The sequence below is a fragment of the Aulostomus chinensis genome, chromosome 3 (genome assembly GCF_037954235.1).
Source record: "Aulostomus chinensis isolate RoL2024-O1b breed Wild chromosome 3, RoL_Achi_v1.0, whole genome shotgun sequence".
Taxonomy (NCBI): Eukaryota; Metazoa; Chordata; class Actinopteri; order Syngnathiformes; family Aulostomidae; genus Aulostomus; species Aulostomus chinensis.
The window spans coordinates 18734041-18759029 of record NC_141322.1 but is presented as its reverse complement, the minus strand read 5'-3'; the positions used below and the strand labels follow the sequence as shown (position 1 = coordinate 18759029).

Genomic DNA, 24989 nt, shown 5'->3' with positions numbered 1-24989 from the left:
TTTGCTGGAATACTCATACTTTAGTTGACTTTTTATTTTTGATCCACTACATTTCAGAGTAAATGTTATACTTTGCACTCCATTTATCAGAGCCCATCAGTTACTAGTTACTTTGATGAGAAAGATTTTGAGTGTAAAAATGGTGACTTTCATATTTGAATCTTAGGAACTTGAAGAGGACAATGAGATGAGACATAAAAGAACAGTGTGCTGAGGACTGAATGCTCCCAACCACTGGTGTACACAAATATCACAAAGAATATGTATTTCTAAAATGTATGTATTCTCAATGTCAAATACTTCCTAACCAACGGAATGGAGTATAATTTTTTTTTAGGGGGGGGGGGTATTTCGACAATTACTTAAATACAATAATTGCATACTTCTCCCACCACTGCTTTTCATTAATTATTTGATTAACAGATCAATGTAGCTGCCTGGTGCTTGTTGTGCTACATGCCCTGTATCATCTTTTGCATGTCAACAACCCAAAACCCAATTGTGTTGTGTCAGTCTTTGTTTTTATTTCAGATATGGCACACAGTAAAACCTCAATATAACCAATTTCTTAATAATAACATCAGCATGTCTCCTTGTAGTTACATATTTTTTGTAATAATTGAGATAAGGAGATTTTAAAGGACCAGTGTGTAGAATCTTGTAAGAGTATCAGGAGGCAAAGCACACCTCACTGCTACGGTTCCAGGTGAACCTATGACAGCCTACATTTGTTGAAATCTTATTTGTCAGTCCACGTGTACCACAAACATGTACAGCAGCTGAATTAGGGGGTGTGGGGGGGTATTTATATTGGTATATTTAATTGGGGTAAATTACTTTGGTCTCCATCTGGTCAAAACACAGTAAGGTAGGAGGAAATCCTTTTTGGTGAGGACAAAAATGATTATATTTCCCAAAGGTCATGAAGAAAGTTTGATGAGGAGTCTGTGAAACAAGGTGTTTTTTTGTTTTTTTAAGATACCTATGAAGGGTATTTTCTACACACACAATGACCTTTCAATTAAAACGTGGATATGAATATTATTTTCAGTTTCGGTCAGAAATCCTAGGTTCTTCCCGATGGAATTCTCCATTGTGTAATGTATCATAAATGAGGCACATGTGGAGATAAACCAAGAGATGAGATGAATTGAGACGCTTCTGTCCATGTTCCACGCCGAGGTTACCTGTCAAGTGCACGTCAACCAACAGGAAATTAATAAAGTGGTATTTAATGAATTGGTATATATTTACTTGTTCCATCTGCCTTGCATTGGTTATCGCACAAAACTGTGACAATTATACTTTATTTTTTATTGAATCACCTCCCTTTTACAGTGGAAAAAGAAAAAAGTATAAATTAATTTTCAGTTACATGAACGCCTAAATAAAAGCTTTTCTTTTGAAAGTCAATAAACGGAAGTATATACTAAGTTGCAGGTAGCTTCACACTGCTGTCCCTTTTTTTAAAATCGATAAGTGATTGGCTGTCTTGATGGTAAAGATTTTGTGGGTCTAGACGTGTTCAGTAAAGGTAGGCGCCCAACTACATCACGTTGATAAACCGAATTGTCGCATAAAATCAAAGTGTCGTCGATGCATTTAGACGTTTACGCCTTTTGTCTGGGCTCTCGGAGATGTTGAAGGCTAACCGTTATGTGTCAGGTTAAGCTAACGTTAGCTGTCGCCCGGGTTGTACCTGGTAACGCTCGAGTGAGTGACGCTCAGGTATGTGGACAGATGTGGCTAATGTTAGCTCCCCGCTGCTGGCGTGTATACACCGAGCTGCAGCCAGGGGACACACTAGCCCACCTTTGATGAAATGTCATCGCAGGTGATTAAAATCAGCTGGCAGGGCTGTCACCTTTCCTCAGTGAATAGAAGTGGAAAATCTTCGAAAGGGAATTGCTTAATTTGGTTGTTTGATGAGAGAGGAGTTTGTCGGTGTTTGTTTTTTTATCTGAAGAAATGTATTTATTAAGGGTCCGAGCTCATGTGTATCAAATATTTCCCAGTTTTTTCTCTCTCCATAAATTATAAAAATAGAATGGGCAATATATTAGTTTTACAGCGTCAAAAATGTAAAAAAAAAAAAAAAAAAAGATGAATTAAACAAATCACCACCTCCCTGGAACAGATGAAATTTGAATATTAAGGAAGAATGCATTATAAGGCTGTTTAATTATACTGTATAATATACTAGTTCCTGCATGATCCTTTTTTTTTTTTTTTTACAATACATATTCTAAATAAATTTTAACCAAATGAAAAGGATGACGTTCATGTATAGATCTTTGGTTTATGTTTTCAGCTCTTTGGGAATTTCACTCACTTTAAACACTTGCAAACATAAAAATGTGGTGTAATCTGATGTGTTCAGTTTATCTATTTATTTTGATGTTTCAGCAGGTTGGCATTTTTCCTACTCAGGCTGAGAGGCGCTGCACCACGCAGGAGCTAAAAAGCTTTGTTGTAACAATTTCAAGGCAAAGAGCTCCTTACAAAGGATATTTACTTTTAATTAATTTGGTGTATCAAAGTCACTTTACATGGAAGCTACTGAAAGAAGAAAACAAAGAATTAGGGACAAATAATTCTGCGCTAAAATATTGGGAATCTGTAGGACGCCATCAACCAAAACACAATGAAGGTGTTTTTAGTTTCAAGTCAAGGGAAACGTTTGATGAGGAATATTAGCTTTTAAACTGTTCTACTGATGAAAAAAGTAGGCATGTGATATTTTATGTGCAATCTACTCTATGTTGTGACCCTTGTTATTGACTTTAAGGATTCACCATGGCCTTGAAAAGGAGAAGGGCGACGTCCCCCTCTAGCAGTGTGAGTGGTGGAGATTTTGATGATAGCCAACCTTCCTCATTAATGTCATCCGTTGGGAGAAAGAGGAGACGAACATCAAACGTTCCCACAGTGGATCCTGTAATTTTTATCGTTCCTGCATATGAAAATTTTGTCAGGATTATGCTTGCGTTTAGATTAATTCAGGAGCTGACATGGGGATTTCTTTTATGCCTTGCAGATTGCTGTATGTCATGAACTGTACAACACAATCAGAGATTACAAAGATGACCAGGGCAGGATGTTGTGTGAGCTGTTCATCCGAGCTCCCAAACGAAGGTCGGAGAAAGAACGAGAGAAGGATTAGTTTGTCATTCATGCGTTCCAAAATGGTTTTAATATCAATCAGTTTCATTTAGACATCTGGCTGAGTAGTTAAATCTCTCCATTCACAGGAATCAGCCAGACTATTACCATGTTGTGTCTCAGCCGATTGACATGATGAAGATCCAGCAGAAATTAAAAATGGAGGAATATGACGATGTTGAACAACTCACCAGTGACTTTCAGCTCTTATTCAACAATGCAAAAACATATTATAAGGTAACGGAGCGATCACAAATGCACATTACAATAAAAGTTGTGTGGAAAGGGTTAAGGAAATAAGATACATTCCTTAAAATGAAAGTTTCTCTTGTGTGTAGTCCGAGAGTCCTGAGTACAGGGCCGCCTGTAAACTGTGGGACCTTTACCAGAGAACCAGGAATGAGTTTGTTCAGCGCGGGGAGTATGATGAGGATGATGAGGATGGGTATGATGTGCAAGACAACCCCGGGGGGTCCACTGAAGATGAGGTGATACTTTCATACTTCCAGTGTGACTCTTCAGTCAGAACATAGTATAAATAATAACCATTGTGATGTCAGAGTTTCTGTAATCCGTTTAATCCATTGTCTGTCACAACACAAAGGTTTTTTTTTTAATGGTACATATTATTTAAAGACTTAGGAGCATTTTTTTGTATTTATTTTCATTGTATGAATGCATACTTGAAGTACCCGTTACATCTAAATAGACTATTTAAATGTGATAATGCCATGTTGCATCAAAGAATCAAGGTGAAAGCTCACTGCATCTGTTTGGAATCAGATCGGATTTTACTGTAGTTTAGATTTATAAGCAGTGTGTCACTGTAGAGGTGGTAAATCACTACAGGGAGACGATATATCAGGGTAGTTTTTTGCTATAAAAATAGAAATAGTGGTATGAAAATAGTCCCATAAAACATGTATTTGGCCACATGTCACACTGGCTTATGATTTTGAGAGCCATACGAATGCATACATTGATCCAAAAAGTAGCACTTGCACAAATACTAACAAGACCAGTAAAGCAGGGTGAAAAAAACAAAACAAGAATAAGATTCACAAATCAAATCTCCAGTCACTCTTTGGAATCCTAATCTGACTCCAGGGTCAATAAAAGTAATGTAAAAAAAGTGCAAATACATGGAGCGGGGACATGCATGGAGCTGTCATACACTGTTTCCTTGTCTCAACTGTGTGACTACTAGCAGCGCGCACCGACCTGCTTGAGAGAAGCCCTCGAGCAGCTCCTGGATGCAGTGGTGACGTATACTGAGCCCACCGGCCGCCTGGTCAGTGAGCTGTTCCAGCGGCTGCCCTCTAAAGTGGTAGGAGCAACTCAGTGGGACCTCAGTTTTCTACTAAATGACTTTACTATGCGTTGATGTGCTTTTCCTTTTTTTTTTTTTTTAAATGTAGCAATACCCAGATTATTATGCCATTATTAAGGAGCCAATAGATCTGAAAATCATCGCTCAAAAGATTCAGGTGGTACACTTCCTTTGTCTTTTTTTAAATAGGCTTTTTGTTATTCATGAAAATTTAATAACCGGTAAATGTGTTTGGTTTTAGATGGGCCACTACAGGAGTGTTAATGCCATGGCTAAAGACATAGATCTGCTGGTCAAAAATGCCAAAACCTATAATGAGCCTGGATCACAAGTGTTTAAGGTGAGATTGTCATGGATATTAAAATACATAACACTTGTAATTTGTAGTGCTCAACACACACACACACACACACACACACACACATCTGTGACTAACCTCTGTGTTCCAGGATGCAAACACCATTAAAAAGATTTTCTCACAAAAGAAGTCTGAGATAGAACATGGAGAACCAATCAAGTCCAGCATTCGTATTAGGTACAGAAGGAACTATAAATTAACCTTTAATTCTACAACAGAATGAATTTGAATATCCAAGTCATTTTAATTCTCGCACAGGAATAAAAGGTCTGCACAGGGAGACCGCCTCTCAGCTATCACCATGGCCCTTCAGTATGAAAGCGATGAGGAAGGCATACTCTCAGGTACATGATGAAGTAGCCATTGATTACCATGCATTTCCTGCAGCGTCTGATCAGATCTAATGATTATTTCTTTACTCCTCTATCGTTTAGGGTCTGTCCACTATGATGAGGTGGAGTCTGAGGCGGAGAGCATGACCTCTAACATCGACATGAGTAACCCCATCTTCCAGCTGTACGAAGCAGTACGTGGCGCTAGAAACAGCCAGGGCCAGTTAATCTCCGAGCCTTTCCTGCAGCTTCCCTCCAGGAAGGACTACCCGGACTACTACCAGCAGATCAGCCAGCCCATCTGCCTCCATCAGATCAAGTATGATCAAAACAGAGCTGGCCTCATCTCATATGTTCACCAAACAACCAAGTGATTAGCTACTCAACAATGGCTACGCTTACATGGATAATACCAGAGCCTTAAATTCATAGGCTGAGATTAAGAAGCACTCAAAAAACACTTAATTTATATCAGGATTGGAAATTCTGTAAGGAAACTTCAATGTAGAATGTAGGGAAGAAACGTGGATTGGCATCTTCAGTTTTTAGTCAGACTCTGTGTAAAAATAGCTGTCTTCACTCTCTGCATTTTGGGATGTCACAAAAAGGATTCAGTGTGGATTTAATGTCTTGATAGTTGACAGTTTTATTACTTCAAAGTTGATTCTTTTTGTGTAACCCTTAAACTTTTGTAAATAAAAAAACCTTTTAAAGATAAAGGTTTGATCCAGGTTTAAGATCTAAAAGATAGTTTACTCCATGAAGAAAAGCTCAAAATGGTGCTTTTCTATACCGAATCTTCTAGAATGGTTGCTAATCAGTGTAATTATTTTATCAATAGATGTACCAACTCTTTAAACAGATGCTTTGAATTCACAACAATTATGTATCTTATCCCAGAAAATATGAATTTGAATTAAATATGCAGTGGTGAGCATAGTGGCAGTGGTGTTGAAAGTTGCCTTTTTATGCAAATAGAAATGAAGTGGAAACTCATCCTGCTTTGCTTCATTGACTCAGTTGTACATGTTTTCATCATTGATGTGTCTCTTTTGTTTCACCAACAGTCTCTTTTTATTTTCTACCCCTTCGGCATCACACACACTCACTGTACAATACAGTATTTCTGTGCCCTCCTTCCCAAATGTGAGAGCCCGTAATTCCCCACAGGAACAAGATGAAGAACAACGAATATGAGAGTGTTGAGCATATTGACTCTGATCTGACGCTGATGTTTGAGAACGCCAAACGGTACAATGTTCCTCACTCTTCCATCTATAAGCGTGCACTCAAACTCCAACACATCCAGCAGGTCAGTCTCAACTCTTCCGAATGGACATGGTCGAACAACATTTTAGAGACTCTGTCAGCTTTGTGTTGCTCTGGAGAAGCAGATTCATATATGTCCTGTCAACTCTTTAGATGAAGAGGAAGGAGTTCTTACAGAGAGATGATGATGATGGAGACAGCATGCTCTCCTGCGCCACTTCTGACACCAGCAGCACAAAGAGAAAAAGGTGCACATTATTACGCCTCACTCACTCAGCTCTCTTGACTGCGTTTTAAGAGTGTGTGACAGCTCTTTATCTATCTCTACCATGTTACCAGTCACAAGAAGAACACAAAGAAAAACCGAATGAAAGCTCTCTTTGCCGCTGTGACTGATGCACGAGAAGCCGGCACTGGTCGTAGATTGTGTGACCTCTTCATGGTGAAACCCTCCAAGAAAGACTACCCGGACTACTACAAGGTCATCCTCGAACCAATGGACCTCAGGACCATTGAGCACAGCATCCGCTCCGACAAGTACATGACTGAAGATGCAATGGTGGAGGATATGAAGCTGATGTTTCGAAACGCTCGACACTACAATGAAGAAGGCTCCCAGGTGAGATGCTCTTCATGTAATTTTAAGTTTTCATTTACTCTTCTATTTAGGATAAACATTGTTGTGTTGCAGGTCTACAACGATGCTGACATTCTAGAGAAAATAATGAAAGACAGACGCAAGGATCTTGGGCCAGTGATAGATGAAGAAGACATCATGACCACAAAGTTGAAAATAAGTAGGTGACATCACATGGCTTCATTAAATCCATGTAAATTGCTGTGCCACTCAACAAAAAACACTACTATTATTACTATTAATAGAAACAAACTTTATGTAATGCAGGAAAGAACAGCCTCACTCTGAAGAAGTCCAAGTATCTCACTCCTTTGCAGCAGAAGCTGAATGAGCTTTATGAGTCTGTCAAGAACTACACAGATAAGCGGGGCCGTCGCCTCAGCACCATCTTTCTGCGGCTGCCGTCCCGCGCTGAGTTGCCTGATTACTACATCGCCATCAAGAAACCAGTGGACATGGAGAAGATCAAGAGCCACATGTTGGCTAATAAGTACCAGGATGTAGATGCACTGGTGGAGGACCTGGTGCTTATGTTCAACAATGCCTGTACTTACAATGAGCCAGAGTCTCTGATCTACCGGGACGCTCTAGTCCTGCACAGGGTGCTGTTAGAGACGAGGCATGACCTGGATGGAGGAGATGACACCTATGTGCCTGATGTGCCCCGACTCATACAGGAACTCATCCGCAGCCTCTTTGTCTCTGTGCTCGGTCACCAAGATGATGAGGGCCGCTGCTACAGTGATTCACTTGCTGAGATCCCTGCCATGGATCCAGCAAACCCAGAGAGGCCGCAGCTCAATTTTGAGATCATCAGGAAGAATGTAGACCGTGGATGTTACAAGAGGCTGGATGTGTTCCAGGACCACATGTTCGAAGTCCTGGAAAAAGCTAGACGTCTGAATAGGTGAGGTAAAGTTGACACTCCCACACCAAATTAAATGAGTCATCTAATCTGTTGTCATTTATTGTTCATGCAGGGCAGTTATTGTATTAAACAGAGCTAGAGTTAGCATTACACTCTCTGTCAATTACAGGACTGACTCTGAGATCTTTGAAGATGCAGTGGAGCTGCAGCAGTTCTTCATCAGGATCCGAGATGAGCTCTGTAAGAATGGAGAAATCTTGATGTCTCCTGCTCTGAGCTACACCTCCAAACATCTGCATAGCGATGTGGAAAAGGAGAAGAAAGAGAAACTTCCCAAAGAGTTTGAGGAGGACAAAATAAAGAGAGAAGAGGAGAAAAGAGGTATTCTGTTTTATATTTATTAAAAATCTCTTAATACAAAAAGAATCCATGTATAAAACCCCTAATAAGTGAGCATGCTGTGAATTTCCAGAGGCTGAGAAGAGGGAGGACTCCACAGGAGGATCGTGGCAGTCTAGCATGCAGCGCACATACAGTCAAGACTGCAGCTTCAAGGACAGTATGTACCGGGTTGGGGACTATGTGTATGTGGAGCCTGCAGAGCCGAACCTCCAACCTCATATCATCTATATTGAACGCCTTTGGCAGGACGACACTGGTCAGTCTCTTATCCAATCACAAAATAATTCAAGTTTCTGCAAGATTTTTGCATCTTTACAGTACTTTTCATCTGTTTGTTCGTCAATCTTTTTAATAGGTGAGAAGTGGCTTTATGGCTGCTGGTTCTACAGGCCAAATGAAACTTTTCATCTTGCCACACGGAAGTTCTTGGAGAAGGAAGTTTTTAAAAGCGACTATTACAACAAAGCTCCTATTAGCAAGATTTTGGGGAAATGTGTGGTGATGTTTGTGAAGGTAAATGTGGTTTCTTCTAAGAATTTGTTAGTAGTTATAGTTAATAGTTTTGTTTGGAATCTAGATTATTAACATACGGTACATGTACATAGACAAGTGATCAAGTAGAACAGCTTCAATGCACTGTGACAGAGCTTCTGCAATTGTCTTGAATTCTACTTTGGTGTCACTGAACATGGTGAGGAACGCAGTCTAACACCAGAGTGTTGGATTAGGATGACATCTGATGGCTGCAATGGCTAAAACCTCAGAGTCATGGCATTGTCATTCTCATCAAACCTTTCAGTCATTTCTCAATTATTGAGTTTTTCCTGTTAATTCGTTCCACCACCTTTCGGTACATGAACACTATTGTGGTGTCTGGGATTTCAGGAGTACTTCAAACTTCACCCAGAAGGCTTCAGGGCAGAGGATGTCTATGTTTGCGAGTCACGTTACTCTGCCAAGTCCAAGTCCTTCAAGAAGATCAAGATGTGGACCATGCCCTTGAGCTCAGTTCGCTTTGTTCCGAGAGAGGTCCCCCTGCCTGTAGTCCGTGTGGCATCCATGTTTGCCCCCAAACAGGAGGAGAAACCACAAGAGATAGCAGAAGAAAGCAAATTGACCGAAAGCATTGTTGACAAGGTAAAGTCCAGATTTAGTTTTTTTTCTTCTTTGTGACAGAACACACATGAAAACTTCTCACCGCTGTCAAGAATGCATTTTGTGTCATAGGAGAGGGAGGATGTTCCCATGGATATGACCAATGGTGAGCCGGGTTGTCAGTACTACGAGCAGCTCTTCTACAACAACCTGTGGCTGAAAGTGGGAGACTGTGTCTACATTGCTTCTCATGGACTAGTGCGCCACCGTGTGGGCAGGTGGAGTAAATGTATTATAAGTTACAAGTTTGATGGTTGGCTTTATTTTAATCTAAAAACCTGTTCCAAATGGCTGTAGCGCACACATTCCTACTTCCTTTTATTCATGAGTGCATGAACTCTACATTGGCTGACATTTAGTCGGTGTTTACGCACAAAGCTTACCTGATGTCCAATATGACATTTAAACTTTGCCAAAAATTGAACAGGATTGAGAAAATGTGGATGCGAGATGGAGCAGGCTACTTTTTCGGTCCTATCTTCATCCACCCAGAGGAAACGGAGCATGAACCAACTAAAATGTTCTACAAGAGGGAAGTGTTCCTCAGCAACCTGGAGGAAACTTGTCCTATGACCTGCATCATAGGTATCCTCCCTATGTACAATGGGTTGAGATTAACATTATTTCACTTATTTATTGGTCAATTTATATAGTAGGCAACATAAAATGTGTCAATTGAGACAGTTCTCTTCTACCTAAGGGAAGTGTATAGTCTCATCCTTCAAGGACTACCTGTCGTGTCGGCCAACTGAGGTGCCTGAAGAGAACGTCCTGCTCTGTGAGAGTCGCTACATTGAGAGTGAGAAGCAAATGAAGAAGTTCAAGGGTCTCAAGCGCTTTTCACTCTCTGGGAAAGTGGTGGAGGATGAAATCTACTATTTTAGGTAGAAATCTTTTTATACACTAATAGATGCTCCCGTGTGGGTTGCATTAATCAATTGGATATGGTCCAGTGCTGAACAGTGTACATAAAATGAAAAAAAATCTGTTGGACTTAATGTTAAAAAAAGTGAATTTTGCCTGGTTTGGAACCAAAAAAACAACAATGTTCCCTTATATCTGGAGAACACGATGTGTACTTTTCTGATTGCTTTATATAGGAAGCTTATAGTTCCCCAGAAGGAGCCGTCTCCTTTGCTGGACAGGAAAATTGAGGAACTGGAGGCAAAGTTTGCTGATATGACAGATGAGGAGCTGGAGGATCTTGGTGATGATGATGGCGAGCTTGGAGATCACTCTCTTCCTCAGATGCAGTCCTCAATGTGTAGTGACATGGATATCATGCCTTACACTCCTCCGCAGGTCAGAGTGGTTGTAGTTGAAGTATTTCATCGTGTAAAAAGCCTTCAAAAGTATAGCTTGTAGCGTTCTCTTAATGCGCTCAACTGTGTATGGTTGCAGTCCACTCCGAAATCCATTAAAGGCCTTTCAAAGAAGGAGGGCTCCAAGCGCAAGATCAACATGAGCGGCTACATCCTGTTTAGCAGTGAGATGCGGGCCGTCATCAAAGCCCAGCACCCAGACTTCTCCTTTGGGGAGCTGAGCCGCCTCGTCGGCACAGAGTGGAGGAACCTGGAGGGTTCCAGGAAAGCAGAGTATGAAGGTGCAAAGAACAGATATTGACCCAAATGTTTGTGCTTAGAGAATTGTGAGTCACACAAATGTTATATTCTAACGCACTGCAGAGCGAGCAGCTAAAGTGGCCGAGCAGCAGGAGCGCGAGAGGGCCCATCATCAGATGTCCCCGAGAGCAGGTACCCCAGTAGGGGCACTGATGGGGGTGGTGCCTCCCCCAACCCCCATGGGGATGCTAAATCCCAGCATGACGCCTGTGTCAGGTAACCCCTCATAGATGCAGATGGACCCCCTGTGTAATCTAGGAGGCTGGAATAAGAAGCTGAACTGCTAGATTTGCTCACATTTCCCCTTCACCCCCGTATCAGCATGTTTGTGATGGTTTCATCCTCTTTGCCGCTAACGTTATTTCATTTGAATCAGAAGGTTTCCAAAGTGGGAGATGTGTGGACGGAAGTAAATTAATGACATTAGTTAACGTATTAGCAACATTTAATAACTGGGGACAGATCTTTTTTATGAATTTGGAAGCCTACAACCTCAGACTTTGAAAACCCCTGACTCAAATGGCAAGCCTGTAATTCAACCTCTTAATGTTTCAATGTTAACACCATTGCTATTATAGCCCATGTAGCTAACTCTGCTTTGTTTGCATTTGAATATAAAACATGAACCTGAAATGTTGTTTCACACCATTTGAAATCTGAGAAGTTAATCAGTGCTTGACAGTAGCGCATGTGCTCTGTATTATTGATTTTTAATTTTTAAGCTGTTTCTTTCCATTAATCTCCATTATATAGATCACTCACATGTCATTGCAAGCTTGTAGAGAAGTAGCAGATGCATGTTTCACTGATGCATGTTGCTGTGTTGTGTTACTACTGTCCCTTCCTAAGAGAGTATGGTGGGTGCATATAGGTCAGCTATGATGCCCCTGCGCAGCCATGTTGAAGACATGGTTAGTAAGGCTGGCATACCACCACATCACATGGGGATGTCTTTGTGTCCCCAACATCTGCTGCCCCTTATGCCTGGGTTCCCTGGAATGCCATACTTTGGTAAGAGTGCTGTCATAGCCACCCCACCTACCACGCAGTTGCTTCCTGTCTACCAATCTGACTTGCTGGAGGGGCTACCTGTACCAATAGGCTGTGACCTGATGGCGCTTTGGCCTCAGCTGAGACATGATAGGTTGTTCTTATAGGTTGTAAAAATCAATTGGCAAGTAAGCATTTGTCTTTCAATGATTGGCATTCCTGAGAGTTCTAATGTACGTAACTGTTTGAATTGAAGTCATGCGTTTTAATGTAGGATTAATGACCTAAACTCATATCAAGTTCCCACTGTAGTTGTTGATTTTGTGTCGATGTTGAATATCACCACAGGGATCAACGGTATGGGAGGTGGAGCTGGAGCAGGAAACATTCATGGATCACAGGTAATCTGCTCTGTTGTTGCCGCTGCCACAAATAAATTCATTTGTATTTGATGTCACTTTATTTGACTTGAAATGTAGCTTTCATCCTAAGGAATACACTGTTAAACATGACCCTTATGTAAAAGTTTCCCACTTAACTGAGAATAGTTATAGTGATGAGGAAATACTTAGTGGTGTGTGTGTGTATGTGTGTGTGTGTGTGTTTGTGCATGAACTAATGGGAGGTCTTGTTTGTTTCCTGTTCAGATGGGTCTGATGGGGTCAGGGCAGCAGGCTCCCCCACCATACCCAGGACAAAGTCAGTTAGGACAGCCTGCACTCCAACAGCCCTCCACCCCACTGTTTGTGACACCGCCAGCTAAGTCTCAGAGACTGCTTCACTCTGAAGCGTACCTCCGATACATCGAGGGCCTCACTGCAGAATCATCTACAATCAGCAAATGGGACCAAGCCCTTACAGGTACATCTTTTATTGTTACTGGTCAGTGATGGCAGGTGATCTGTGTGATTGGTGTCTTCAGCCTGGGCTTCATTTTCACTCGGTGTAAAGGCTGCATGTTTTGAAAGGTGTTGCTGTTTTGATGTCGTCGTGTCAACCGATCATTTCCACTGTGTATTTTTGCTGAGAGATGAGCGCAACCCATAGACAAGAATGGAAAGATTTCTGACCTCACGATGACACAATTCTGGAGTCACGTGTGAGTCACACTGCTCATGTGGGTTGTCTGGCTCCGGCGTTAAGGCACATGCCATGGAACTTGTTTACATATACAAAAAAGGAATGCTTATGTCATTCGTTAATCCTAATATTTCAAATTATTTTAAGTGTAATTGAAAATCCTACTGCAAGTTTAACCTTAATGCCTGTGTTTACACTTACAGTTCAAAAACAAGATGTGCGCCTGACAAAAGAGCAGGAGAGCAGACTTCCCTCCCACTGGTTGAAGAGTAAGGGGGCCCACAAGACAATGGCTGATGCGCTTTGGCGACTGCGCGACCTGATGCTGCGAGACACCCTCAACATCCGTCATACATACAACCTGTAACACGCTCCTGTTCTGAGCCTCTGTTCCCACACCTGTGAAACAGGAATGGGCTTAAGCTCACTAAAAGTGTAAACTTTTGTTGTTATAAAAAAAAAAAAAAGTTTGTATTCACATGAGCTGCTTTCTGTTGTGAAGCTGTTTTTCATTTAACATTTTAGATATATTGAACAAAGTGCATTAATGTTACGACTGTCATTCTGTGATGAATGCCTTCATGCTTTCACATTTAAAATGTGAGAAGTTTAATATGTTTGTGTGCGTTTACCAAGTGGGAGTGATTGTATATTGATGTTTGACATGCTTCACTTGAACTATTAAAAAGGCTGTCATCTGGTAAGTGTTAAAAGGTTATTTCAGCATATTTTACAGGCAAGAAGGAGCCTGGAGCAGCAGCTTTACGAGTCCATAGAAAAACACCCCAGTCGTGAGGCGATGGCATGATTAACGTTGCAAAATTAATCAGTCAAAAGGTTAACTAGTGTGGGTTGAAAATAAGTCACTGGCGAGGGATAGACACTAAAACCTTAGCGTTGTCAGCTGGGAGCTACAATGAATCAACCGGTAAGGAAAGAAACCGGATATGACGTACAGCATAGTGTACTCTGGTACCTGGAGTTTTCACTGAGAACATAAACGTTAGCCTACAGTTAGCTGTCAGCCGCGGACCTCCGTAATGATGCGCTTGGCTGCTATTCGCCTTTAAAACACCGACCTGGTTTGGATTGATATGTTGGGTGTAGCCTCCATCTGCAGGGCCCCTCTTCCCTTGTCTTAAAGACACAAGCAGAAGAGGAAGTTTAACAAGAACGCATTCGTCGTTCATATTAACACTCAAATGATGGAAATGAAAAATTTCCGTCAATTGGGACATTTGATGTAAATTGCAGTTGCCAGAGGGAGACAGACATTGACAACTATACTTGGAGGCCAAACCGGGGGCGTGACTCAGAGTACTCGTCTGACATGAGCGCATGCGCAGTAAGTGACCGCGCAGTTCCTTTTGCTCCAGACGTTTGAAAGCTGGCACGGCGAGCACGACTGTTTGGTGTGTAGAGTTCCTCCATCCCATTCTCATTGAAAGTCACTGTCACGGTAAGATGTCCCATCCCTTTAACCTTCATTAATTCCAATAGAAGGACAGTCTAAGCTGTTGGCTGGATCATAATTCAATACCTTGTGCGTAAGTGCGCGTTAAAATAATTAACTTTATTGTTAGCTCACAACATTAGCAGGTTAGCGCTAACATTAGCAGGCTGACTGGAGCGTACTGGCTAATATATCGGTCTGCTCACTGGGAATGGGATGTTGCTTTTCATACTGCTTTTGATCGTATGATGTATTGGCTCAGGGAATGGGTGCGATCTATATATATCCTTAACTAAATAAACGGACGTGCAGCTCGGGAGACTTCCCTACCACCATGTGCTTTATTTTACATTTGAACTTAAAGGACCAGGCAATCCCTAGCCAGCTAGCTTAAATGGTAAACTGATCTGGAGTCAGTAAATGCCAGACTGAATAGCAGTGCAGCTATGTTAGCTAGCAGGCTAACGTCAATTGAAGACTGAAAGCATGAATTGCTAGTTAACTAGTTGAGGGCCAAAGTAGCAAGAATGAAGCATGTGTAACTTGTCATAGCAGTTAACTTAGAACAGGTTATTTAAACTTTTCATCCACTGGGTAACTTTTATGTAACTGTGCGATCCGAAATTAGCCAAGTAAACATTTAAATGTATTGCCATTTTTTGTTGGTCGGATTACTTCACATTTACACACATTGACGCCAACCTCTTAAGCTGTTTTGTGGCGTACTGCCACTCACTTATTGTTTTCCTTTCATGAAGTGACTCGCGGGTCTCTTGTCCCAGGTTAAGAGCATGGAGCTAAATGATGGTAACCTACAAACCCTCACAGAGTTCCTTAGGAAAACACTGGACCCAGACCCAGCTGTCAGACGTCCAGGTAATAACTTGAGCGTGGATGCACGAACCGAACCTTAACGCCAGTAATGTTACATTATGATACCTAATATGTTTATTTGACCATTGTCTCCTTTTTTCAGCTGAGAAGTTTCTTGAATCCGTGGAGGGAAACCAGAACTACCCGTTATTACTTCTCACTTTGCTGGAGAAGTCCCAGGACAATGTCATTCGCGTTTGTGCTGCTGTCACATTTAAAAACTACATCAAGAGAAACTGGCGAATTGTGAGTCTCACTTATTAATGTCAGTATAGAATTTCATTGTCACTGTTCACACATATTGGTATACCTCCATCAAGTGTGAACGGAACCACTTTTGTATATATATGCACTGAGCTGGATATTCTATGTGATTTGTTTTCCTCGAGGTTGAAGATGAACCAAACAAAATTTCAGTTCAAGACAGGACGGCAATCAAAGCAAACATTGTTAATTTGATGCTAAGCAGCCCAGAACAAATGCAGAAGCAGGTACTTCATCACATGTCACTGTGTGTTAAAGGATTTGATCTGTTCTTATGTGACGTGTAAACAAAGATGCTCAACCAAGCTACTATTTGTACTTTTCCACAGTTGAGTGATGCTATCAGCATCATCGGAAGGGAAGACTTCCCTCAAAAGTGGCCTGACCTTCTAACAGAGATGGTGACTCGCTTCAGAAGCGGAGACTTCCACATCATTAATGGAGTGCTTCAGACGGCACATTCCCTCTTCAAGAGGTAGGTCTCAGTCAGTGCTTCCGATCCAGGACAGTCTGTTATCTGTGTATACCGAGGAAAAAACTGAACCACAAGTCTCTACTTCAGCCATCCAGTGACAGGGAGCATTCTACTGCATAAGTTCACCATCACAGAACACAGCTATGCTATAATGGTAATGAAAATATTAATAACAGAGATATTACTGACTCCTTTACTATGGTGTAACACATCCTCCAGAAGAATATGCATCATGTTCTTTGGGGTTCCTTCTCAGTCCTTGAAGTCCCTAATCGTCACTCCACACTCTGAGCCCTAACAGAGGCTTCAGTTTAATTGTATATTGTTATACTCCTCATATGCACACTTAGATTTTAGCCAAATTTCCCCTTGACGAGCAGTTTTATGACCTGAGACGAGAGAATATGTTTGAACAAATAAACGTGTTGCTCCGTGGGCCAGTGGTGGTAAAACTGACATACGAGCACATTGCGATATGTAAGACTTTTAACGACAGAGCTCCTGAAGGAAGGGAGTTTTTTCCCCCTCTAGAATCTTCTGAGTCCAACTGGAATCCATAAGCAAATTTCTCACAAAGTTTAAAAATCTTGTCTGACTGTCCTTGTTTCTGCTTTTGCCCCCCCAGGTACCGCCACGAGTTCAAGTCAAATGAGCTTTGGTCGGAGATCAAATTAGTCCTGGACACATTTGCCCTACCTCTGACAGAGCTCTTCAAGGTTGGTCATAACTCGCATTTGAAATCCCATAATACTGACAAGTAAGGTACTGGAACAGAATCTCAACACTCGGCCGTGAGAAGCGCAGTTCACCCCCCCCCCCCTTATATTGCTGTGAACGCTGAATGCATCTGTTTCATCTCCATAAACACAGTCACAATGATCCGCTGATAGTGACGTGAAACCATCTGTGTTTGGTGTAATCACTCTGCTACCACCTTACATCAAAAAAGAGATCTACGGTTGTCTGTGTCTTTGTTGCAGGCCACTATTGAGCTGTGTCAGACGCACGCTACAGATGTCAACGCCTTGAAGGTCCTCTTCTCCTCGCTCACGCTGATCTCCAAGCTTTTCTACAGTCTTAACTTTCAGGTTTGTTCAGTCCGCTCTGACTTCACTATCCTATGTGATGGTTTGACCATTTCTCATCGCGTTTATAGTGACACGGTGATCACGATTGTCAGTTTTGTTTAATCACTGTGAAAACACTATTGATAACCTGGCCTGAACTAATTTTTCACCAGGTTTTTAAAATGAAAGCAACCAGTAAAGATGGCAGCAAAATAAATGCAGTTTTTGCATAAACATGATGGTCACAAAGAGTTCTTCCTCTTCATTCTGCATATTCAGCAGCTGTTTGTTTAGCAATAAAATCTTGAACGTGTTGAATGTCATGTGGATCCAAATATTACTTTGGTGGAGGATGTAATGCAAGAAGATTCTAGTTAATATTAGCCAGTGCATCATTGGTAGTAAGTGAATATTTTGAGTTTTGATGATGCCAGGTTAGTGTATCGATGGATTCGTTCCAGCTGATACACACATCATTATTCAGTTTTGTGAATGCACTGCTTCAAACCTCGTTCTGTGTCATTCTGTAGGACCTTCCTGAGTTTTTTGAAGACAACATGGAAACCTGGATGACAAACTTCCATTGTCTACTTACTTTGGATAATAAACTTTTACAAACAGATGTAAGTTTTTTGTTTTTATATACACAAACATTTTCACTTGCAGTGCCCCCCCAAGAGGGGTTATTGGAATGAGTTTGTGTCTTCTGCATCCCAAGGATGAAGAGGAAGCAGGTCTCCTGGAGCTCCTTAAGTCTCAGATCTGTGACAACGCCGCTCTCTATGCTCAGAAGTACGACGAGGAATTCCAGACTTATCTGCCGCGCTTCGTCACGGCTATCTGGAACCTCCTAGTTTCTACAGGCCAGGAAGTTAAATATGACCTGGTAAGACACCTGACAGACTTCCTGTGTTTTTTCTTGGAGTAGATCTTTTCTCCGCTAACGATTTAACTTGTTTTTGTTTTAGCTCGTCAGTAATGCGATCCAGTTTTTAGCATCAGTCTGTGAAAGGCCACACTACAAGAATCTATTTGAGGATCAGAATACGCTCACTAGCATCTGCGAGAAAGTCATTGTCCCCAACATGGAGTTCAGAAGTAAGTAACCGCTGGATTACACTTGGAAGTGGAGATGGTGCCTGAAAACAAACAACCTGATTACCTTTTAATTTATTTTGTCATTAGGTGCAGATGAGGAGGCATTTGAAGATAACTCTGAGGAGTACATACGGAGAGACCTTGAAGGATCTGGTAAAGATGATCACCTTCCCTAATAATGATTATTCATAACAAAGCCAAAATATATCGTTCCTCCTCTCGCTAAGAGTCTCACTGTGAGTGACAGTTGTCACTCCTGCCTTATGTAAGATTACACCTCTGCTATGTTGGCTGAGGGGATCGCGTACATGCATCCAAACGCTGCCACCTACAGCCTGGCATGTGTCACATAGCCAACGTAGTCCTGCCAGTGATAACCACGCCTCCATCCTTCCTCAGACATCGACACTCGGCGTAGGGCGGCTTGCGACTTGGTAAGAGGCCTTTGCAAATTTTTTGAGGGCCCGGTCACTGCAATCTTCTCTGGTTACGTAAACTCGATGCTGGCAGAGTACGCCAAGAACCCCGGGGAGAACTGGAAGCACAAAGATGCCGCCATCTATTTGGTGACATCACTGGCATCTAAAGCTCAGACACAGAAGGTATTGTTTTTATTTTGATTGAATGATTTGCTCAAAAACCGTGTGTATTTCTAAACATCGTGGCTTAATTGGCTCAGCGCTGCTCTTTTCATGTTCCTCTACCAGCATGGAATAACTCAGGCCAACGAGTTGGTGAATCTGACGGAGTTTTTTGTAAACCACATTCTCCCAGACTTGAAATCCCCCAATGGTAAGTGCTCTCTCCCCCTACACTAAGTTCTCCTGTTGCAAACTCCCTCTCGCCTTATACAGCCTGCTTGTGTCTTGATTTCTTCTTGATTGGCAGCCGAGCAGTTTCAAGGATGGCGTAGCTTTTTAAGTATCGTTTCATATTGAGCTGCATACTGCACATTTCCTATTAAACACTTGTCCTTTGTCCTCTTTTGAGGGGGAAAAAAAAAGATGAATATATCGCTGGGTTTTTGTGCCCATGTTTCGCATTAAATTGATGGTGTTTGTATGAATTCAAGAACTTGGGCAAACACAGCTTTTTGTTCTTGTTTCCAAAAATGAACTAATTGGCTGGTTGAACAAGCTACAAAGCAATCATTCAATAGAGAAAAGTGAACTATTGACAGCAGTTTACAAGCTAGAGAGCCAATTAGCCGCTCAGCTGAAGCGCATCACACAGCCTGTAAACACACAAACATACAAGGGCTCAGCAGGCACTTGGAATTATACTCTCACAGTTCCCTGTGTGTTTGTGTGTGTGTGTGTGTGTGTGTGTGTGTGTATGCACACTACGAATCTAAAGGTAGTTTTTGTTGGAATTTTGAATTGGTTTTGCAGTGTTCTTTTTAAAACCAAACGAAATGTCATGCTGTCATTGCAGTTAATGAGTTCCCAGTGTTGAAGGCAGATGCCATCAAGTATGTCATGATCTTCAGAAGTCAGGTGCGAGCTCCAGCTTTCTCCCCAGCTCCATGTTCAGACTGGCTAGATTTGTCTCAGACTGAAGCCTCGCTATGCTTTCCTCTCTCAGCTTCCTAAAGAGCAGCTGCTGCAGGCTGTCCCTCTACTCATCACTCACCTGCAGGCGGAGAGCACCGTGCAGCAGACGTACGCTGCTCACGCTTTGGAGAGGCTGTTCACCATGAGAGGCCAGAACAACACAACACTGTGAGTACCGAGCAGTACGGTTGTAAGTTATCAACCGTTTCCCACCGCACATACATGTTGAAATTGGAGAAACTTCATGAATCGATCCCTTTATCATTTTAAAAGGATGAGCGCCTCTGTTTTGTTTTTTCTTTCCTTCGTTCACCACGTTTGATTTCGCGCACAGTTGAGGCACCTGAAAACAGGGTGAAATGGTAGAGCAGCATCATTGACAATGTTTTGGCGGCAGCGGTTTTATATCTCTGCCTCCAGTCTGTTTTCAAACCTGAGGCCAAGTGAACTACGTCAGAGAGCTGCTTGAATGCACATATGTTGAATTTGAGGGCGAAATCCCAGAAAGTCACAGAGATACTGCGGAAGCTGCGAACTTCCATTTTCTTAACTTTCACCGTTGCTAGAAGAGCCTCGATCGCTTGTTGGATGTGGGTCAGAGTGGATCGCTGAAGCAGTGTTCACCTGGGTTTTGTGTTCACATCAGCGCAAATCTGAGCCGAACCTTTCCTAAGCATTTAATATACTACTGAGATGACACCGTGATAAAATGCGTAATAAAAATAAAAACAATATAATAGTAATAGTAATTATAATGATTTCTGTTTCCTCAGTGACAGCGACATATCTTGCTCTCTGTGTGTTTTGCAGTATCACTCCAGTAGAGATGGCACCGTTTACTGAACAGTTGCTCATCAACCTGTTCAAGGCCCTGGCTCTTCCTGGTTCATCAGAAAATGAGTACATCATGAAAGGTGAGCTTGACTCACCTCTGTCCTCTAAATGACCCCAGAATGGCGTTACATCAAGTAATCTGATGGTTTTGTTTGTCTTTTTAAAAAAAAATTTTTTTTAAAGCCATCATGCGCAGCTTTTCCCTGCTTCAGGACTCCATCGTACCCTACATTCCCTCTCTGATTGGTCAGCTCACTGATAAGCTCCTGTTAGTCAGCAAGGTAACACACACACACACACACACACACACACACACATTTTGTGGTTGACACATGTGTGTCTTTTTAAGGAAATTCGCTCATCAACTACTGCTGTCTCGCTTCCTCTCAGAACCCCAGCAAGCCTCACTTTAACCACTACCTGTTCGAGTCCCTGTGCCTGTCCGTGCGAATCACCTGCAAGGCCAACCCCACCACTGTCAGCAGCTTCGAGGAGGCCCTCTTCCCTGTTTTCACAGAGATCCTGCAGAACGATGTCCAGGGTGCGTTTGCTACCTGTGAGATAGATTTTCTTAATGTGTGCCAGATAACGACGTCATCATTAATCCTCTTCTCTTTTCCCCCCCATGTGTTCCAGAGTTTCTTCCGTATGTCTTCCAGGTGATGTCTCTCCTCCTAGAGATCCATTCCAACTCTATTCCTGCTTCCTACATGGCGTTATTCCCTCACTTGCTGCAGCCGGTGTTATGGGAACGGACAGGGAACATCCCCCCTCTGGTGCGCCTGCTTCAGGCTTACCTGGAGAAGGGAGGAGCCACCATTGCCAGCTCTGCTGCTGATAAAATAGTAGGTGATACTGCAGTTGTTAATGGTGTTTATTATATAATATTACAGTATTTCCAGATCGTTCTTCCATTCCAGTCCTTTGACACTTAGATCTTCTGTCTTCCTCAGCCTGGCTTGCTGGGAGTTTTCCAAAAGCTCATTGCCTCCAAGGCCAATGACCACCAAGGTTTCTACCTGCTCAACAGCATCATCGAGCACATGCCCCCGTGAGTGGAGCACATTCGGTTCTACCCACTACTCTCTATGTGCCTGGTGGAATTGACAGCTTATACTTTGTTCTTTTTTGTGCTTTTATGTTGTCAGAGAATCTATCACTCAGTACAGGAAACAGATCTTCATTTTGCTCTTCCAGAGGCTCCAGAGCTCCAAAACCACCAAGTTCATCAAGAGTCAGTACAGTCATTTCACTTCCTTTGCACTTGTTTGACTTTAATAGGACTTTTAAACTGTAGACCAAAATATGTCCACCTCAGTTAAATAACACAGCAGTTTAAATGTAACCGTTTGTTCTCTTTATAGGTTTCTTGGTGTTTATCAACTTGTATTGTGTCAAGTATGGAGCGATTGCACTTCAGGAAATATTTGATAGCATCCAGCCAAAGTAAGTGTATTTTCACTAAGAAGCTCTACACTTTCTGTGTCAGTTCATCATTTTGGAATTTAGGCCACAGAGTGAACATGAAAATTACTGCTTGCACAATGATCATCTTGTGCAAGCAGTTTCTCTCAAGGGCAAAGTGTGAGGTATTCCAGCTGGCTCTGAAGGGTTCATCCTGGTCTTCTGTAGAGACGACACCAACAGGCTGCTTGATCTCAGAGTTCCAACCTCCACAGGTCACAGCAGTTATCGGGTGAGCTGCGACGGCGAGGACCAGCTTCCCCGCTAGCAGCTGCAGAGCCTCAGTCGTCCTGGCTACGTTGAGCCACAGTAGAACATATTCAGACAAAAAAAACTACCCAGTTGTGTTAATGCAAAGACATTACATTTTTAATACGACTGGGTTTATACACACAGCTGTGGATTGGCTTCGGCTCGACACAAACGCAACCCCGGGGAAAACTAGCCACTATCTCACATGAAAAGTAAACGCGTTCCACCCAGAAATCTCAGCAAACTGGTGCAAGCTCTTTCTTCCAGTGGCTGGGTGTTTTTTTTTTTTAATTATGGCTAAATGCTTGTTAGGAAGATTGTGTTGCGCATAAAGTACAACGAGGTTGTTTTCATGAGTAAATCATCTTGTGACTTTATTCTGCTCTACTCCTCTGTGTGTGAATGTTCTGGATGCCACTGTTTGCTATGATGCTCTACTTTAAGCCTACTTAGTGCATTTTACACGCGTTTTTTTTGGGGGGGGGGTAATTTAGACAGTTCATGATTTTGGCGTGACAGTAGTCGACATTGTTAATTTTCTTTGGGGATTCTGGGACTTCAACCTCAGAAGGGTCTATAAAACACTGTACACTAAACTGTTCTGTTTTTACTGTTTGGTGCAAATGAATGCGCCATCTAAAGCCATTATTGCCACTACTGTTCCCTGTTCCACAAGGTGGTGCCATTACATCATGTTTGGCCCACGAGGAAAAAGAAAACGTGCCGTTTCCACTTGGGGAACTGCTTGCCAATAGAATGAGTCATGCAATTGTTAGTATGGTTGTTAATTTTGTGTGTGTGTGTCTATGAAGCTGCAGTTAGATGAAACGTGTATATATACACATTTAAGGGGTTAAAATTTTAAACGTTATCGAATATTTTCTGTTTTGTGCTCACAACACAGTGTCAGTCTAACAAGAATGTAAACCCTGTACCATCTGTAACCACAACACGCGTGTGCTCATTTCTAACATCTTCTCAGATATACAGTTTGTTGGACTACAATCAAATTGCAGCGGCTCAATTGTAATGGTTCATTAACGCTGTATTGTTTTTGCTTTTCAGAATGTTCGGTATGGTGCTGGAGAAAATAGTTATTCCAGAGGTTCAGAAGGTGTCCGGAGGAGTTGAGAAGAAGATCTGTGCGGTCGGCATTACTAAAGTCCTCACTGAATGTCCCTCCATGATGGACACGGAGTACACAAAGCTCTGGTAAGGAATCAGCCTCTGTTAAACACTTCAGTCCTCCTCATGCGGTAGATAGGAGTGTGACACAGAAACCTGAAGGCTGAATGTTGTCGCGTTTATGTAGCTGTGCCCCCTACATTTAAAAAAAAACAACAAAAAAACCCAAACCCACCAATCTGGCACAAATACTGTCCTGGGAGACTGTCTGGTCATTTGTTGTTGGTGTGTGTTGTGTGATCAGGACCCCACTGCTCCAGGCCCTCATCGGTTTGTTTGAGCTGCCAGAAGATGACAGCATCCCAGACGACGAGCACTTCATTGATATTGAAGACACACCAGGCTACCAGACGGCTTTCTCCCAGCTTGCCTTTGCCGGGAGGAAGGAGCGAGACCCCATCGGAGACGCCGTGGGCAATCCTAAAATCTTGCTGGCCCAGTCGCTCCACAAGCTCTCTACTGCCTGTCCAGGAAGGGTATGTTGACACATGCACCAAATGTTGAGGCGCTCTCTGTTTGTTTTAGGGTCACCGTCGCTGATTTTTACTGTTTTTTTTATTTTTATTTTTCCCCCTTCTAGGTCCCTTCGATGCTGAGCACCAGTCTGAATGCAGACGCCCTCCAGTTCCTGCAGGGTTATTTACAGGTGGCAAATGTGCAGTTGGTTTGAAAGTGATGTGATGGTTTAAGAAGGAGACCACAATGTCCTGCTGGACTAACCCCCCCCCCCCCCCACCCCCCCCCCGAGAACCTGCTTCAGCTGAACTCAAATCTTCACTCGTTTGGTTTCACTTGGCATTTAAATTATAGTCGCCGGAGACATTTTGTGATCTCTGGGGGATGATTTTTTTAAGTGGTTTTTAAAGACCAAACATTAACATTACATATTCAAGTTTGCCAGATTTGAATAGTTAAGAATCAATGATCTGTTTTTTCAACAGCAGCACTTGCAGATGGAAATCTCAACATTGTGGAACGCTTAAACATGTGAGAAGAATTTGTTTAGTGCTTTTTTTTTTTTTTGTATGTTTGAATTCCTTTTTACATTTGAGGGAGACCGCTGACCCGCTCAAATGTAACGAAAAATATTTTTCTGTTGCATGTTTTCCTGTAGATTTGTTCACGCCTAGTCTGTTTCTGCACTGTTTGCTAATGTGAATAAAAAGAGGCACAGGGGACAGACACATAGATTGGTTATTATTGCATCCTGATCCAGATCTCTAGCAACAGTTTTTTCATTGAATTCTCCAGTTTGGATGGTGATCA

At 42.2% G+C, this 24989-nt stretch overlaps 2 protein-coding genes across 4 annotated transcripts; both read left to right on the top strand.

Moving 5' to 3' along the window:
* Positions 1-1422: 1422 nt before the first annotated feature.
* Positions 1423-13905, top strand: LOC147268042 (protein polybromo-1-like). Of its 2 annotated transcripts, XM_086199272.1 has the most exons (30): positions 1423-1534; positions 2789-2937; positions 3038-3135; positions 3252-3399; positions 3501-3650; positions 4373-4489; positions 4581-4649; positions 4734-4832; positions 4942-5027; positions 5109-5194; positions 5285-5501; positions 6353-6494; positions 6605-6699; positions 6791-7070; positions 7143-7248; positions 7356-7995; positions 8126-8337; positions 8429-8614; positions 8714-8871; positions 9244-9495; positions 9586-9731; positions 9941-10098; positions 10214-10397; positions 10614-10815; positions 10915-11116; positions 11199-11351; positions 11985-12146; positions 12474-12526; positions 12773-12986; positions 13409-13905. In XM_086199272.1, the coding sequence occupies exons 2-30, from the start codon at positions 2797-2799 to the stop codon at positions 13570-13572; spliced, it is 4920 nt and encodes a 1639-aa protein (XP_086055398.1). In that variant the 5' UTR covers positions 1423-1534; positions 2789-2796; the 3' UTR covers positions 13573-13905. The 2 variants fall into 2 exon arrangements, with proteins under 2 accessions (XP_086055398.1, XP_086055400.1); XM_086199274.1 differs by lacking the exon at positions 11985-12146 and having other exon boundaries at positions 11199-11267.
* Positions 13906-14493: 588 nt separating this feature from the next.
* cse1l (CSE1 chromosome segregation 1-like (yeast)) lies at positions 14494-24934 on the top strand. Of its 2 annotated transcripts, none has more exons than XM_086199270.1 (25): positions 14494-14664; positions 15417-15534; positions 15635-15777; positions 15921-16022; positions 16125-16270; positions 16896-16986; positions 17251-17358; positions 17868-17960; positions 18056-18223; positions 18306-18435; positions 18523-18588; positions 18835-19037; positions 19143-19227; positions 19870-19931; positions 20020-20156; positions 20799-20902; positions 21006-21103; positions 21213-21363; positions 21459-21667; positions 21776-21873; positions 21971-22056; positions 22187-22268; positions 23604-23750; positions 23968-24199; positions 24304-24934. In XM_086199270.1, the coding sequence occupies exons 2-25, from the start codon at positions 15450-15452 to the stop codon at positions 24391-24393; spliced, it is 2916 nt and encodes a 971-aa protein (XP_086055396.1). In that variant the 5' UTR covers positions 14494-14664; positions 15417-15449; the 3' UTR covers positions 24394-24934. The 2 variants fall into 2 exon arrangements, with proteins under 2 accessions (XP_086055396.1, XP_086055395.1); XM_086199269.1 differs by having other exon boundaries at positions 14496-14664; positions 15441-15534.
* Positions 24935-24989: the final 55 nt, after the last annotated feature.